Source organism: Triplophysa rosa, linkage group LG19 (genome assembly GCF_024868665.1).
Source record: "Triplophysa rosa linkage group LG19, Trosa_1v2, whole genome shotgun sequence".
NCBI lineage: Eukaryota > Metazoa > Chordata > Actinopteri > Cypriniformes > Nemacheilidae > Triplophysa > Triplophysa rosa.
Window position 1 is genome coordinate 20,772,178 of NC_079908.1, and position 17,255 is coordinate 20,789,432.

General features: G+C 38.2%; 1 protein-coding gene across 7 annotated transcripts in view; it reads right to left on the bottom strand.

Annotated features, from left to right (window-relative positions):
* Positions 1 to 17,255, bottom strand: part of sema4d (sema domain, immunoglobulin domain (Ig), transmembrane domain (TM) and short cytoplasmic domain, (semaphorin) 4D) — a 40,112-nt gene that overhangs the window by 10,519 nt on the left and 12,338 nt on the right. For 5 of the 7 annotated variants that reach the window (XM_057360011.1, XM_057360012.1, XM_057360013.1 and 2 more), the window contains exons 3-10: positions 3,717 to 3,850; positions 2,328 to 2,473; positions 2,070 to 2,132; positions 1,844 to 1,942; positions 1,320 to 1,413; positions 1,112 to 1,228; positions 627 to 778; positions 150 to 325 (exon numbers count right to left, since the gene is read on the bottom strand). In XM_057360011.1, coding sequence (XP_057215994.1) covers positions 150 to 325; positions 627 to 778; positions 1,112 to 1,228; positions 1,320 to 1,413; positions 1,844 to 1,942; positions 2,070 to 2,132; positions 2,328 to 2,473; positions 3,717 to 3,850 — 981 coding nt within the window. Of the gene's footprint in view, positions 1 to 149; positions 326 to 626; positions 779 to 1,111; positions 1,229 to 1,319; positions 1,414 to 1,843; positions 1,943 to 2,069; positions 2,133 to 2,327; positions 2,474 to 3,716; positions 3,851 to 14,421; positions 14,487 to 15,706; positions 15,775 to 17,255 lie in introns of those variants that run through there. The other 2 variants (XM_057360015.1, XM_057360014.1) reach the window with 2 other exon arrangements.

Sequence of the window (17,255 nt, forward strand, 5' to 3'; positions counted from 1 at the left end):
CGAGTAAACTCTGGTTTGATTTGTTTATCTGTGAGATTCAGATGAGAGTCTCAGATGACAGATCATATACAAATGAATCAAGACGAACAGGAACAAGTAGTTTCAGCTAAAAATATCAAGTTTCTTTTTCCTCCGTTCGAAGCACTCACCACTGAGAGGTAAATACCCCGTAGATGACTGTATCTCTCCAGTTCATCGCTCTCAGAACGAACACATCATGAACCACATTGAAGACAAAGTTGAGTTCAGGCATTGAACACACCAGTTTGGCTTTCAGAAATGATGTCCATTTCTTCTGCAGCGTCCTCTGACCCCCCTGATCCCCCTGTCACAGAGAGACATGTTATGACGACGGGACCACCTCTTTGTGGGTTAACATATGAACCTTACCTTCAGAAAAAAATGACCAAGTATTTACATTTGGTTTGCGTCCTATTTTGGTGAAGGTGTGATTCATATAAATAAACTATTGTTGTATATTACTGAAACTAAAACTGAAAAAACCTTAGACGTCAGAAATATGCGTCGTCACTAAAAGATCAACCGTATTTCTTGCTAATATCATCTCATCACATCACATCTGGCCAGGTGGAAACAGATGTGATCTGGTTTAGATAATCTCTCACCTTGCACACGCGTGCGATTCTGGGGATGAGCAGTTTGCCAAAAAACTCATACTCCACCGACACCTCTGTGAAGAAGTAATAAATCTTGTCGTCATCTCTGTCCGGACTGTCCTGTCCCTCCCGAATCACATCCGCAAAAACAAAACTGGGTTCTGCACAGAGAACCAGAACAACATGAGAACGCTCAATAAGTGTTGATGTGAAAACCTTATGGAAATCATCTGTTTCTGAAGTGATTTTAGTGTCAAAAATTGTTCTTGTGGACTGGGAGGTTGTTTAAAGGTTTCCTTCTTACGTACTCATCTTTTTTGAAACAGAAAGGTTCTGTGCATGTTTAAGGTTCTTTATGGAACCGGACGGCCCAAAATAGTTCTTCTATGGCATTGTTCATCACCTACTTATGACTTTCTATTTTAAAAGTGAAGTTTCTGAATAGTTGTTTAGAGTATTGTAACGCAATCCCTGTGCTCTCGGAGAAGGTGTACCGTTGAGCCAGGACGTGGAATACTCTGTGCGCAGTAAACTCTGAGACGGAGAATATCTGGAGATGATCGGCTCACTGCCCAGAAAGTTATAAGCCGTACCCGAGTACAGCTCCCCGTCTGCAGAAAGCACACAAGAAACATCTCACAATGCGTTCAAGACTGAGCGAAGAGAACTAAATATGACATCTGAACCCTGCCGGCCACTCACCGACCATCACCGTGCTGAAGCTCTGAGCAGGATCAAAGGAACATTTCCCTCGACCGTCCTCTTTTCTGTTCTCGAACCTGAAATCCTGCAGCGACTACAGAGAAATAATCATCAGATCAAACGATCAGATTTTAAACGAAAAGACAAACTTCCTCATTTTTTTATAATTGAACACAACTTGCTAAGTTCTGATCACGTCATCAAAAATAGTCAAGAAACTATTTTCTATATAGTCTTTATCTATATTAAGCATGTGGGGGTAAATGTGCGTCATAAAATATTCAATCATTCAACTCGAGTTCCTGGTAACAGTAGGAGGAAGCTTTTAAAATATCTCGAAATTTAGTAGCTGAGCTATTGTTATCACAAAGATCAGAGAAACTCCAACATCTTGAGCTTAAGTTGACCGATACTGTAACTGGAATATCATTTCTGACAAAGCTTCACTTTTGGTATCTCGAAACACTTCAAAGCAAACATCACGATGATTCAAGTGTTTGCTGCGAATAAGATCCCTTACACACCAAATAATCACAGAGAGGCTGAAACGCATGAGTCCCGCAAACATAAAGACGATCTTCATCCAAAACCTGCAAAACTCGAATGTAGTTTCGACACTCCATCTGTCACACACGCAAACACACGAAACACAAACAGATAGTTGAAGGAAAAGAACAAGCAAAGACATCTTATGGGTCAAATATCAGCAAAGATTCCACAGACGCTCAGTGTCTTGTTTTTCCACATTACCTCTTTGGATTTTCCCTTTAATATGCACATCGACATGTCGCTCTCTGGAACGTTCCACAGCAGCTGAAACACCAGTTACAAAGCAAACGAAATGAACACATCGTGACAAAATGTGTCAGATGAGATTGAAACACATTACGATACAAAACCTCTGCATTTCTAAATAGCTTCTAATGTGGCGTTTATGAAATTCAACATAAGAATCGATCATTATTTCAGATCAGATGAGAAACATTCGCTTGCGCTGATATTTCTCACCTGGTTGCTCTTGACGGACACATTGTTCATGTTGAGTTGGTAAATGACCTCTCGAGCTCCCACATACAGCACACCTCTGTCCTCACTGAGCAAAAGAGTCGTGTAGTTGAACACACCCGGCTCCCAGAACTCCACCAGCTCCACGTCTGCAACCACATCACATGAGAAGATGGAAAAGTAAGAGGAAAATATCCGTTTAGGAAATTTGATAAACCAATGAAATTATTTTAAAGATGCAGTAACGCATCGCTTATTACGCGGCTCGTTGGAATGCTTGATTCTGATTGGCCAGTCGCGGCAGGTTCGTTGTTCCCAGATAACAACCTCTCAAAACGAATAACACACGGTGACCCGGATGCAGCACATCATTTTGACAGGTTATTTTTTTGACAGATGAAATATAAATATGTCTTTTAATAATGTACATGACATTATATTTACAAATGATTAAACCAAATTGCCTGTTTGTGACATTTGAACATCGTTTCTTACCTTAAAACCAAAAGTAAACGGCTTTTCCTCATGGAAAAAATGAGCTAAAAATATTTCTAATTCACATTTCATGTCCAGTTTTTTTCTCATGTGGCAAGTAGGCGTGTAATAAGCGGGATAATGTACAAGCAGCCGGGTGTTATGGTGAAATAAGCCCCTTCAGTGATCTCCACTTCGCGTCGGGTCCTGATCACACTGCTGGGGGTTATTTCTGCCATAACAACTGGCTGGCTGTACATTATCCCTCACATAGTGGTTTGAATTATCTGTATTCTCTTTGTACACAAACATTTAACCTCGCTATGGCTAATGAGAGCACTAAACTGAAGGTAACCTAAAAAAGGTGTGTGCATCTTTTTGTTTTAACACATGTGTTGTTGGCACATGCTAGTTTGTGTTTGGCTTCCGGTGGGGCATGTGGTTGTGTGTGTGGTTGTGTGTGTGTGCGTCGACAGCAAGAAACAGGTGGAACGTGGGTGATTCTATCCATTATACTCACTACACACATGGTTCACTTCCGCCTCTGGTAAAACGTGCTTCTAAACTGAATAACATCTCACCAATTTTCATCCGATTCATAACTACTACCATTTATTTCGCTGTTAAATTCAATACGAATGAGAAGTGAGTACATTTTTATTGGAAAATAACCATACCAAGAACCCTTACAAAAACATGGCAGTTGAGATATCACACGGTCACACAAAACCATGTTAATGCGAGAGAGATGTCAAAATTCATGTTCCATAATGGGAATTCAAAGATACCATATCAAACTAAAAGCTTTTCGTAAGGGTTGGTAAAAGAATCATGTACCATAGTACCATATCCAAAAAACGTGGCAGGACCATGGTCTTTAAAAAGTGGAAGAGAAATGAATGCTCAAAAGCCCCTCACCTTCTTGTTTCCATGAGCTTCTGGGAACGCTGGAAGGCCCGTGTGTGGAAACCTCCAGAAGCAATCCCAGAAACACTCCCAACACGCTCAGAGCCATGTTAGACTCCGGCATCTTTGGCAGCGTGAGGTTTCCTCTGTGAGAGAGAGAGAGAGAGCGAGTGAGAGAGAGAGAGAGAGAGAGAGCGTCCGGTGAGAGCGTTACCAACGTTTGGATGACAACGTTTAACCACCCAACTTACTGTTTGATTTAAACAAAACAATAGTTCACATCAATACATCAGATCAGATAATGAGAGAGAAATATCATATTTACACTACAGAGAACCTCGAAAGATGCTTGAAGAGCTTTAAAAATAACAAAAGCGTAAAAAGTACGAAACTGTAATCAAAGTCTTCCCAAGTCAAATGTGAAACGGACTCATATGCAAATCAATATTCACTGAAACTACATGTGTTGAACAATTTTTAGTGTGAACATTCAAACGTTTTGTGTTATCTATCTATCAGAGGACACCGGTAACAACAATCTGCTCTACTGTCACATGACAAACACTCGCATCATATCCTAGGGCTGTCACGATTATTACATTTGGCTGACGATTAATTGTCTATTAAATAATTGCGATTAATTGTCTGTTTAAAGGCTTTGATGATTATAATGATTAATTAAAATGTATTTATTCAATAAATAAAATATAGATACATTAAGAAATGTACAATTCTGTAAATAGCTAGTAACATTCCCTAAAGAGTGACCAAAAAGATATGAGGATGATGTCGTCTTGCTGTGTAGATGCAGCAAATCTGGAATTACTTTAACAAACACTCAAATGATGAAGAAATGTCATTGGAACGTAACAGTGAGTGCAGATCAAGGACGGAGGATATAAAATGCTGCAGATCACCCGTGTATTAATCACTGCGGTAAATTAAATGATTGCGATGAGACGATTATTGTATAACTGTGACAGCCCTATTATATCATAACACATTACATACAGTATACAATAAACAAAAACAATTATACACTCTTAAAAATAAAAATGCTTAAAAGGTTGTTCACAGCGATGCCATAGAGAACCATTTTTGGTTCCACAAAGAACCATTCAGCCAAAGGAACCATCTCTTTCTTACTCTTTTTATAATCTGAAGAACCTTTTTTTCGCCACAAAGAACCTTTTGTGAAACAGCAAGGTTCTTCAGATGTTAAAGGTTCTTTATGGAACCAAAAGGTTCTTCTATGGCATCAAAGCACCCTTTGAAGCACCTTTTTTTACATCACTGCTTGACAAACCAACAGCGTTTCTGAAGATACTCAACGTTGCCCACGTTTTAAAACTTGCCTTTTGAAGGAATTCCCACAAACACAAGTGCTCAGGAAAGTGATAGCAGGTCTGTACATATTATATTCAAACATTCGGAGATCACAAATACACACGCGTGTACTAACCCTCAAGACAAACATGATACCTGAGATGATGCTTCCTGGTTTACTGTTATCACACAACTGTGTCGGTAAAAAGAGTTCAGCACTTCTCTACAGAACTGGTGTGAAAACATTTCTATAACAATCCTCAAGTTTCACGTCCACACACGCATTTAAAAAGGTTGTTTTTCTCTCTTGAAACACGACTTGATGTATGACACTAACCCAATAACAAGGCTTAAGTTCTATAACATATACGTTATAAACAAATGTTTACTAAAGAGTCGGGACAAAACATGCATAACTGCAAAAAAGCCAAGAAAACACTGAGATGTGAAAGGCGGTTGTTGATGAAGCAGGTGTTCACTTAAAGCTCTTTCAATGATTTCCAACCGTCCTGAACTTGTGGAATAAAAGAGCAGAGAGTTACAGAGAAACTCAAGACCGAGGAATTCAATAAGAGTAAAGCGTACAGACCCAACAGAGCATCATCTCAACATCACAGAAAGATTTCCACCAAACCGCCCAAAGCACCGAGGATATACAGACCTCAGCGCTCACTTTATATTGAATCGGTTTCATTTCTTTCTTTCTGATCGAGGAGAGAACACACGACTCTATTGGAGGCTTTACCAAACACAATATATTCAGAAACACTCTTTTCAGTTCCTTTAGTGGACAAAGTAAACAAATGCAAATTCCTCTAACATTCACACGTAGTTCTGCATAATATAGAATGAAGAACAGCAGAAACACATTGTGGCTTTAGGCATCACATACTCATCCAACAGCTTTCTAATATCGTCATCTACAGATCAAAATGTAAGTTTAGGCAGAAACCCAGAAAGACACGTACATTTGGAAAGCGGTCAAACCTGCCGCGGGCATCAGTGTGACCGATGACTGACATACACCAGTGACGGATGTATCAGAAATCAACACTGTAAATAACAAACATTGATCTCCAGCAGATGAGTTTTCACAGCCTCAGGGAGGAAACAATCACAACACAAACACACCACACACCAAATCATCAAATAGGCCTACACAACATGATGTTGGCAAGGTTTTACTTAAGAAGGTCAAACACATACAAAGACCCTATTGTTCTTGTGTGTGTGCGTGCGTGCGTGTGTGTGTGTGTGTGCGTGAACAACCCCCCCAAACACACACACTGTAAACAATTAACAAAAGATTCACACATAGCAGACAGTTGTGTGTGTGAGTGCATAACATTTTAAATAACAATTCAAAAACTTTCTGGAAAAAGAAATGAGCACTCTCTCGGTCTCCATGCTTCTGCATCCCCCTTAAACTTTTAAAGCTATTTCATGCATTCTGACTTATTTACACCGTTACAAGTGTTGGATTCTCATGCTAAACAAGAGAAAAGTGTCAAAAAAACGAGTTGGACGTATTACGCAGTATTTCTATTATATTTTCGGAAATAATCGTACAGCTGTATCTGTCTTTTATAAATGTGAAAAAAACTAAAGACTCTTCGAAGATACGAAGTGTGCAATACTACTCTATAGGTACTCAAGATTAACATGAGATTGGCAGAAACCGTGTGCGTCACCTCCGCTTTAAATATACATCACTTTTTGAAGTATTAAAATCATTCTATTATTGCTCAGTTTTCGTTAGAAGAAATCAGATTTGGGACTGACATCACATTTGGTTCATTTGTCACACATGCTCATAGAAGGTCAAGTCTAGTGCACTGCATTCTGGGATACTAGACAGTTTACTGCACAATTTGGCAAAGATGGTGGTTCACACGATTACTCTATGCATACAGTAAAATTTGTATTACTGTATAATATACAGTACACGTCACACAGAAGTATGCCATTCCAAACCCACCCCATGTGCACACACAGCGTTCTCTTCCAGCATGAATGCTCACAGTATGCCGAGCACCTGTTTTGTGTCCGCCGCACGCACGGGCTCAGAAATGAAAGCTGGATATAAACCATGGCATCCTGCCGACTGGGCAACTATGCGGCGGCCGTGAACATTTAACGCTTGCCAAAGGTGCCCTGCATCTTCCCCACTGCCCTTCTCTCTTTACCCGCTCTGTTCTGCCACTCACAGACGTGGCACAGTGATCGATGCCGACCCACAATGCCCCTCTGCCAGAATCAGCTTTCCCATTACACCCGCTGACAGCTCCCACAATCCTCGTCTTTCTCTGCAACCTCTCACGCTTTAAGGGCCTGTGTGTGTGTGTGCGTGTGTGTGTGTGTGTGTGTGTGTGTGTGTGTGTGTGTGTGTGCGTGTGTGTGTGTGTGTGTGTGTGTGTGTCTCACAGTGGTTTGTTGTTTAGCTTAGGATTGCTCTTTTCCAAGACTCAAGAGTTTCAGGACTCGACTTCATCCAGAGATTTGATTGGGCCATGATGACATCAGCAGAAATGTTTTCATCATAATATTTACAATATTGTGCACAATTACATTTACATAGACGTTTACGTCCAAATTATATCATTTTTGGGTAAACCATGCATTTTGTATTTTTAATTTGATGTGTAATAAGTTATGCCAATAATTGCACTACCTTTCATATCTGATTCTGATGGGTGATATCATTACATTTTCACGTCACATTATGGAAGTAAACACATGTACCATCATTAAATTGAGGGAGCTGACAGATGTGCGGCACACCCATAAATATAGCATCGAACCCAAACTCTCGGTTTGGCATCAGATGACTAAACTCTCATGACATCACAGTGAAGTGACAGCGTGCAATTACAGTCCACATGGAAGAAAACTACAAAATCAACTCGGTGACATGTCAAACAACCTTCAGATCTAACATCAATGCAGGGACTGGCAATGCAAACTGCCTCTGAAGTCTTTAATAACAGAACAGGACACAACACCTGCTTTAAAAACAGCAAACCACAAAATAAAGGAGTACGATAACCGGCCACATTACCACAGTTTAACTACACAATCCGCTTTTACTACACAATAACAGAGCAAAGATACTGAGTCAAAGCGAAAGCGGATATAACTTCATGTATATTAATGTATATATATATATATATATATATATATAAAACTATATATTCTGAATTTAAACTTCATATCACATTTTAAACGATTAAATCTGCAATCCATAACGTTTGCCTCTCTAGTACCCTCTCTGTTTAAAGCATTAAATTGCAGATTACTTTACATAGCCTACATATCTTTACGTGTGTTGAACTTTCTCCTATAAGCTTACCATCTATAAACTTAGTTTGTTTATTTTTTTTATTATTAAAAAAGTTACGAGTACACTGTAAAACAATTACGTCAAAAAACAGAAAATTTCCTGTCAGCTGGAGCGTCAGAAATATACCGTAATTTTTTCCCCTTTAAAATGATAGGATATAAGGATATATGATAAATAGTTTTCACTGTTTTTCTGGTAAATTTGCGGTCTTTTTTTGTTGTTGTAATTTTACGTTTGTTGACCGTATTTCAGAAAGTTTTCCCTGTAAAATTACATGTTTAGGGTTACGTTTTTCTTGTAAATTTGCGGCGTTTTCTGTAATTTTACGCTTTTTGACGGTATTTCAGAAACATGAAAATCTGTAAAGAAAAACGTTTTCTGTTTTTGTTTCTTAAAAACTCTGTTCTTTGACATTATACGTGAAAAATCTGCAAGAAAAAAAAGGGAAATTCTTTAAAATTACGTTTGTTTTACAGAGTAGCATTTTTAAGGTAGATAAATTATAACTGATTCTGCATGCAGCACAAACAAATATGCATATAAATAGAAAGTAGAAATAGAAATCTAACTTGCTTTTGAAAAGGCATCTAAATGAAAGCAGGCAGTGCTCTGGTTATGATTTAACTCGTGCAGGACAGAAAGCTAATAGAAACCCAAAGTAAAGGACACAAAATAACTCCTTCATAAATAATTACAGTGGCAGAGAACAGGGCAGTTCTAAAGTGACCACACAAAAACCTCATGAGGGGTCAGTCCCAGTGAAACCTATATTTACACAACATCTTTAAAATACACACTCTTTACATGAGAGTGAAAGAGACACGCATGTGTGACTACACTGTAAAACATAATGACTACCTCTGGTGCTCTCTTAAAAGACCAAAACGAAAAAGTTCCCTAAACATCTGCATCTCCCATTAAAGCTTCCAAAGGACTTTTACAAACAGATATCAAAAGAGAATTTCATTAAAGAACATTCTTAAATGTTTCTCAGTCAGTCCCAAACAGCCATGAAATCTCTAAACACTTGTTGAATTGTGAATAAATGATTTAATTTAAGCAACAATGATACAATATTTAACTACTGTCGTTTCCATGGTAACAATTTCATGATAACTGGAGAAGTGTAGTATATCACTCCGGGACCAACTTCAAACTTTGTTTTTAAAGCTAAAATCACACTTGTGACTACTATACAAACACACACCATCACTTAAAGATCTGCAACTTTTGCCTCCAATTGAAAAATAAAATTGTAGGAAACTACTTTACGTGGTAATTACTTTATTTTCTGTATAATGATTTTAACCAAAAATGATGGATTGTAGCTTTAAAAAAATGAGGAAATACTTTATTGCAAACAAAAAAATACCCAGCCGCAGAAAAAAATGTTTATGCACCCATCATTTCTAGATGTACTGAGGTCATTCCAGTCCAGTATCTGAATTTCAACAAAATCAAACCTCAGGACTGACAAATTCATCCATCAACAAAAAACTGTGCGAAAAATCCAGGTTATCATATAAAAAATATTTTTTTAACTTTTCTTAAAAACATGTAGAATTATTACAGTGAATCTGTGAATCTGAACTTGTTATCTTTGCAGTATTTGAGGTCTAAAAAAATACAGAGCATCTTTCTGTAATTTCATTTTCTGCTAATAGAAACAATATTTTTATTTGAAATTTGGGAGAAATATTGTTAGTAGAATTTTTTACAAAAAATAGTAAAATCTGAAAAAAAAACTGAAATGGTCTCTGGTATTTTTTCCGCAACTGTATCTTTTTATGGATAAAATCAATTTTACCATATGCAAAACAAACACCCTGCCCATATAAATAACCCTGCTTTTGTCTTCTTAAAGCTCACTTATGACTCAATTTGGGGTCATAAATGTGTTTTTTGGTTACATAGAGTTTCTTTTCTAAAGCGGAGGACTAGACTTCACTTTTCCTCTGCGATCTCCAGCACCAATAAACTAATCTGAAGAATCTAAAGAATACTTTAACATCAATAACGTTTTTTCTCCAAAAACCTCAAAAGCCTAAAAGAGTTCTTGATAGGAAAACCTTTTCTCTGAAACATGTATGAGTTCAAACTGTTATGATCTGAAGATTAATCTTGAAACGGTGATCTGACAGCGAGTCACTGGAGCTCAACCAGAACAGGATCTGAAGCTCTTCTTTTCCCTCTGATGTTCCTCTGCTTGGCCTGTGCCACAGTCGGGTTTCATTTCATCCTGATTTGTCTGTCAGTCCACAACGTTCCCTTAACTATTACAAAAGTGAAGCAGGTGGATATTACACTGCACCCCAACAGTATCTGGACACACATTACAAACCTCTGTCATCTGAAACAAATGATGTTTGGGAGTTTCGTACAACTAACATCATGTTTCAAAGTCAACTGAAGACAGAATATTCATCTGTTCTGATCTGCACATTGTGAACTGAATGTAAGCAGATGTGGACTAGTGTGAAGGTCAGAACATTTCAGAACATTATTTACTACAACAGAACACACAGAGAGAATAAGAGAATACTGTATTCACTGTCTGAACAGATCAAAGACAGACGTCTGGACTGTGATGTCTAAACACAGGTGCTGTGCGTGCGTGCGTGCGTGCGTGCGTGCGTGTGTGCGTGTGTGTGCGTGTGGCAAAATCTTAGGAGACAGTTCTTTAACCTTGGGAGGGCCAGATTGCTTTCAGTGTGTTGTGGTTATCGAGCTACTGTGTGTGTGTGTGGACATGTTTTTATATCCCGGTGGGGACCTAAACCTGACTTCACACCAACACATGGGGACTCAAAATTGAGGTCCCCATGGGCAAAAAAGCTAATAAATTGTCTAAAAATGCTAAAAGTGTTCTATGATCTTTAGGTTTAGGGTATAAAATATACAGTTTGTACAGTATAAAAAACATTACACCTACAGACTGTCACCACGGAGATAGTAAACCAGACGTGTGTGCGCGTGTTGTTTCAGGAATCATTAACACTGTGTGTGTGTGCGCGTGTGCATGAAAGCAGGAATCTTTAGTTTCTCTCTGAATAGTGTCCGTGTATAAATAAAACTCGCACACAGTGGGCGATCAGGTTTAAGAGTGGGTTATATTACATCCCTCCCTACCACACGACACGAGAGGAGTTTCAATGAAACAGAGAGAGAGCGAGACAGAGATCCCTGAGGAAATAAAAAGAGCCGTGTTGGTTTCTGGTTATTTCAGGTTACGATGTCTGTGCAATAAACAGTCAAATCATCAAAACTATTTCACCGTGAATGTTTTGTAGAGAAAAACTCTGAACATTTCCTCCAGTGTCCAATCCAAAACCCAGAACATTTATTTACATTATCTTAACAATTATTACAACTCATCAAAACCATTGGCTCATAAACATGGACATAACACGTAGGCGTGATTTAAATCTACGATGAGTCACCCAGCACAAGACAATAAAATGACAAAACGACAATCCAACAAAACGTCCTGCTGATAGTCAGCAAACAAGACAAAGATTTGATTTCTTGCTGATTATTAATCTCTCTCTCCGCTCACGACAGGTCACACTAAACCAGAAACTCTGTGGTTTCATTATGCCATACATCGTCCTGTTTCCCGTTCCTGACGGTTCCTCTTTCTGCCCCGACGAGTCTTCACAACAAGAGAAAACCCCAGGACTCTTTCTCACTGTCCCGGGATCATTAACATTGTAAGAGGACACCATCTTTAGCACGGCACCAATTTCACGCTTGGATTTAAGTTCAGTCAAGACAAAAAGGCCTTCTGGGATTCTTTTGTGAAAACTCCCAGCATCCCCGGCTCCTTCTGCACCTTGGCAAACATGAGAATAAATGCTCATTCTGACAGTCTGATTCTTTTAGTTCTCAAAGTCGCTCTTTTTTTACTGCCCACATTGAATATTGCGGCCAAGAACCGAGCGTTTGAAAGGAAGAGACTGTCGTCTAACTGTGCGACATTGTGTGACTATAATCATACACAGACAGGACTCTACACATCCACTTGTTCAGATGATGTTGCAAATGAATAAACAAACAACAATGAAGAAATACTAAATTAATTCTATAAATGGACCTTTGCGTTCAACGGTCATCAGTATCGTAAAAGTTTTTTATATTTTCTTTTTTTTATGTTTATGGGTCAAAGACGAAAAAGGGTTTAAGCATAAAAACAATAAGCTTAATACTGCTTTAAATTATTAGTTTTCTGTTTAATTTAATTGCATTTTTGTTTTTGTTTTTCTGAGCAAAAAATAAATATCATACATTTTCCCCTGATTTACAGAAGACGCCCACTAAAATGTAAATCAGTGTAACAATCTTGTCAGGCTTATTTACAACAAAAAAACAATTTATGACATATTAAAAGACTAATTACTTTCACCCCAAATGCTAATTAGTTGCAACTATCCTAGGTTTTGCTCATTTGTCAATAACATGTTTTTTTTACTTATTTAAAGCACAATAAAATGAAATATGCTCCCTTATGTTTTTATATATTTGAATATGTACAAGTCAGAATAAGCATTTTGTTTGAATTTGTACATAAATATTGTGTTACACTGAATGACAATGTAACATCATTTAAACTAAATTTTGACATTTTATTCTTTACATCTTTGACACATGTACGATTATATCACTATACTTTGTATTATATTACCCTTTGCATCATGTTACAAAAATAAATAGTTAACGATAATTCGAGGGTGTTTCTTATACAGCGTCTATGGAAGTCACAGCAAATTTGCCATCATTCTCGCTTTTGACTGCGGTTATCAGACTTTTTTTCTTTTTTTTTGTTGAAAGTAGTAAAAACACTGTCGTTGAGTTTTTCTTTTGCTATCTGATCAAATGAGAATGCAAAAAATATATTTTGTGATAGTCGCCCATTCACCGCTATAAAAGTTTACCCAACTGTGACGACTTCCGCTGTTGAGAAACCTGGAAACATGAAGAAGGTCCATTCGCTCTTAATTCGATGTCTTAATTACTAAGAAAATTCAACGACATGAAACACAAAGTTCAGTAAGTATGTTGATACCTTTGGGATTTCTGGACCTAGTTCTTGACTTCTCCTCTGTGAACGTTTACCCAGATGGATAAAACAATAAACCCTGACAGAAACTGTGCAGAGGACAGCTGAAGGAGTGATTTGTTTTCCTGATTATTTTGTGATTTTATTTCTAAATGTCTCCAAATGATTTTCTTGAAAGTATTCATGCTGTCAGTGAACTGGAATTGTATAACTGGAACCTTTCTTGTACATCTTTTATAAACAGACAGGCATGTTTAACTATCACACAATAAAAACAATAAACTACTGCACGTGCATTATTCTGAATACACAAGACCTCTAAAATCACCGTTCGACTCGAAACACCGGATCCAGTGACACTAAAGTACCTGCTACAACTCACCCAACTCAAACTAAGATCAAAAACCGCACAAGAAAGATTCGCTTTAAACTCAACTGCTTTCAAAAATGTAATTTCTGACTATAATCAACAACACATTTTAGCATTGTTCATTTTTCTTCAGCAAAACCGCAAATATACTTAACGTGAACAGTCAAGAAATTCAACATCAATTTAGCATAAATTGAAAAAATATGAAATGCATTTGTATTATTAAAATGATCAAAACCAGGCACATGCTAGAGAGCGAGAGTGAACAAGCCAAAGTAGAAACCCGAAACAAAGTATCTCAAGCATAAAGGAAAACATAAAACAGGAAAGAACTGAGCAAACAGAATAAAAAGAATAAAAGAAAGAAAAAACTGCAGGGCATCACGTGTCGCTGAGATGACAGCTGAACGATAAAAAAAAAGCAAAACAAGAAAGTAACATGCAGCTTTAAACACAAGATCAACACACGTGCATGAGCTGGTGGGCGGTCCCAGGGGGAGGAGTTTCATGCAGTGATGTCATCGCAGCATGCAGGTCGGACAGCGGATGAGTGAGTGAGCAGAAGCCCCAAAACAAACTCATGAGGAGAGCGAGAGGGAGCGTAAAAGAGGATGAAGCATCTAACCTGTGACTCGCTGCTCGACTAGATGAGTGGATCCGTCCTTCAGTGAGAATTATAAAATCCGCCGGCTAAAGAGAGACACAGAGATGAGAGAGAGAGAGTGTGTTATCATGGAGTGACAGATCGACTGGACGTATGAGTGGATGTTAGACATCACACATATGAAAGACACACATCACACATATTTATTAACACCGAGTTTAAGGAAATGTGAAAAAGATTTCTACCGGTAACAGAAACCGCTTACAAGATAAAAGACAAACACACAGGAAGCTCAACCTTAGATCCAAACACACACTTGTTTTTGAGGATGCACACTGTATATCAGTATACGGGAATATCACTAGACTTCACTAGATTTTTCAATTCAAACAATAAACTCAATAAAACAATTATACATGAACGGCCACAAAAAAAAAAAACTCTAAACATTGTCTACTAAAAACAAACAACTTTAAAAAACAAGACAATATTCAGTACATTTATAATGTGAAAGTCCTCGTGAACCGGAAGTTGCGGTCGTTTCAACTGCCGTATTTTGACGCATTTCCAAGCGAAACGGAATTTCGAATAAGAAAAATAGTGGGCGTGGCTTGCTTTTTTTTTACTGCGAATTGATTGGATGTATAAAAACAGCCATTGCATTTTGAGACGAAACTGGCAGCCGACTGATGGTTGAAGGGGAGGAGTTAACGTATGCCCCGCCCAAGCCGTCTAACTTCATTTGAGATGGAAAGTCACTACAGGGCGGAAGTGCATTTTCAGATTTTAACTAAAGATTATGAGGGCACACAAACTTTAAAAAGAGAATGAGCCACATTGATAAGCAACAGTATTTACAATAAACGCTTCAATATTTCATGAAAGAATAGGCAGTCATTTTTCATTTCACTGGGACTTTAAGTTTTCATTTATCCGTTACCTTCCATTTAAATATATTGTACGTTATTTGACAGTTTCTCAGAAAAACACCTCTCTAAAGAAAGAAAGAATGAATGAATGAAGGGCAGATTGAAGTTTAACATCAGTGGTTTTAACAGCCTGTTTTAAATGCGGTTCATGATATTTTCACACGAGTAAAACACTCACACTGACACACAAACACTGTTGTCACAAACACAAATACACGAGACACAACAGCAGTCATATGGAAAACAAAAGCAAAACAATCCTATCCATAACATTAACATGAAATCCTAGACATTTGACATTACCTTACTGATCAAAATTACAGCAGCAAAAAAAGTCACAAAAAATACTGTAATGTACTCGAAAACATTTTACTCACCAACTCAAAATCATAAGCAGATTAGGAGCTATGAGTTCTCTCGACACACGACTCAAACCAAGGCTGTTTTACGCAAACATGCAAATAAAACACTATCCTCCTGAACAATCTCTGATCTCTTGACATTTCAGAACCGGTTTCCATCTGATAAAAGCAATTTGAACTTCCCTTTGACGACACTATACAAGTAATGCTCATTTTCCATATTCATGTAACGCAGTTTCTACATGACACTTCAAAACATTTAGGGAAATTTTGTTGCAAGTGTCTAAATTCAGAATTTGGGAATGACCAAATGAACCCTTGGAAACACCCATTGGTCGAATCTCAATGTGTTTCGTAAAGACAAACACAAAGCAGAAGAACTATCCAGCACTTTTGTCTAGTTATCATCACAGAGATCATGAACCTATAACTAAAGAAATCATCAGAAACATTTCCTAATGACAGAGAGAAAGCGAGTGAACTTCAGTCTGTTAACCGTGAACGAGTCGAGGGGTCACTGACAAATCCAGCCAGTCATGCAGACGTAATTCCAGCGCACAAACACAGAACGCCGTGGAACACAATGACCCAACGAGGGACTGTGGTGCATGCTAATGTCTTTCTGATGTCAGTCTCAATTTAATTCAATGTCCCCGGAGCTTTTGTTGTATCAGCTCTGAGAGGACGTTCTCAAAATCTAGTTCACCCTCTCCCAACGGCAGGTGTCTATCTCACACACCAACTTGAGCTCTTGTCAAGAGTACTGACAGCGGCCTAAAATTGATGCGCTACAAGTCAAAGGTCACGGCGAGAGGAAACATTCGAACGCCACTTCAGACACCTCGGACAAAACGCATCTTCAGCATCCGGCACGTCTCACGCAGCGACCGAGGCGTCAGTCAAACAGAGGATGAGGAAGCGAAGGAGTCACGGGTCGCCCTCTTCATAATGAATGATTCTGTCATTGAACACAGAGACGATCATTGGATTGTTAATAAGAGATGTGAGAACAAACAGAGTTGATGGATGACCGTGGCACTTGAAAACCAGAGGAGAATATTGTTATATTTCAATACAGGCTCACGCAAACCTCTCAAAGACGTCAGGATATGAGATATTAATCAACTTCGATTTATTTAGAAGTCAATGTTCAAAATGTAGGCCTGAAAAGATCGAAAATACTTCTAGGAATTTTACTCCAGTTTACTATAAAATACCACAGTATTTTTTTATGTGGGGATGATAAAGATATTAGTCAAAGGTTTATTAGGCCGAGATTCTAAGCAAGAGATGCGGTTCATATTCGTCAAACAAAAAGGAAAACCTATCAAAACTGGAGATGACTTAAACGATTTGTAAATGATTCACATTCTGACAGCGGCTTCAGCAGATGGTTTCCGGTTTGTTTTCGAGTCGTTATAAGCCCAGAGGTGACAGGTCAGTGGATCTTGACCTTTGAACTGTGCCTAAATCATCACCAGGTCATGTGACCTCACGTTGTTCATATGCTGATGAGACACTGATATCCATGAGGAGTAGAGAAGGGCAGATGAAGAGGGGACAA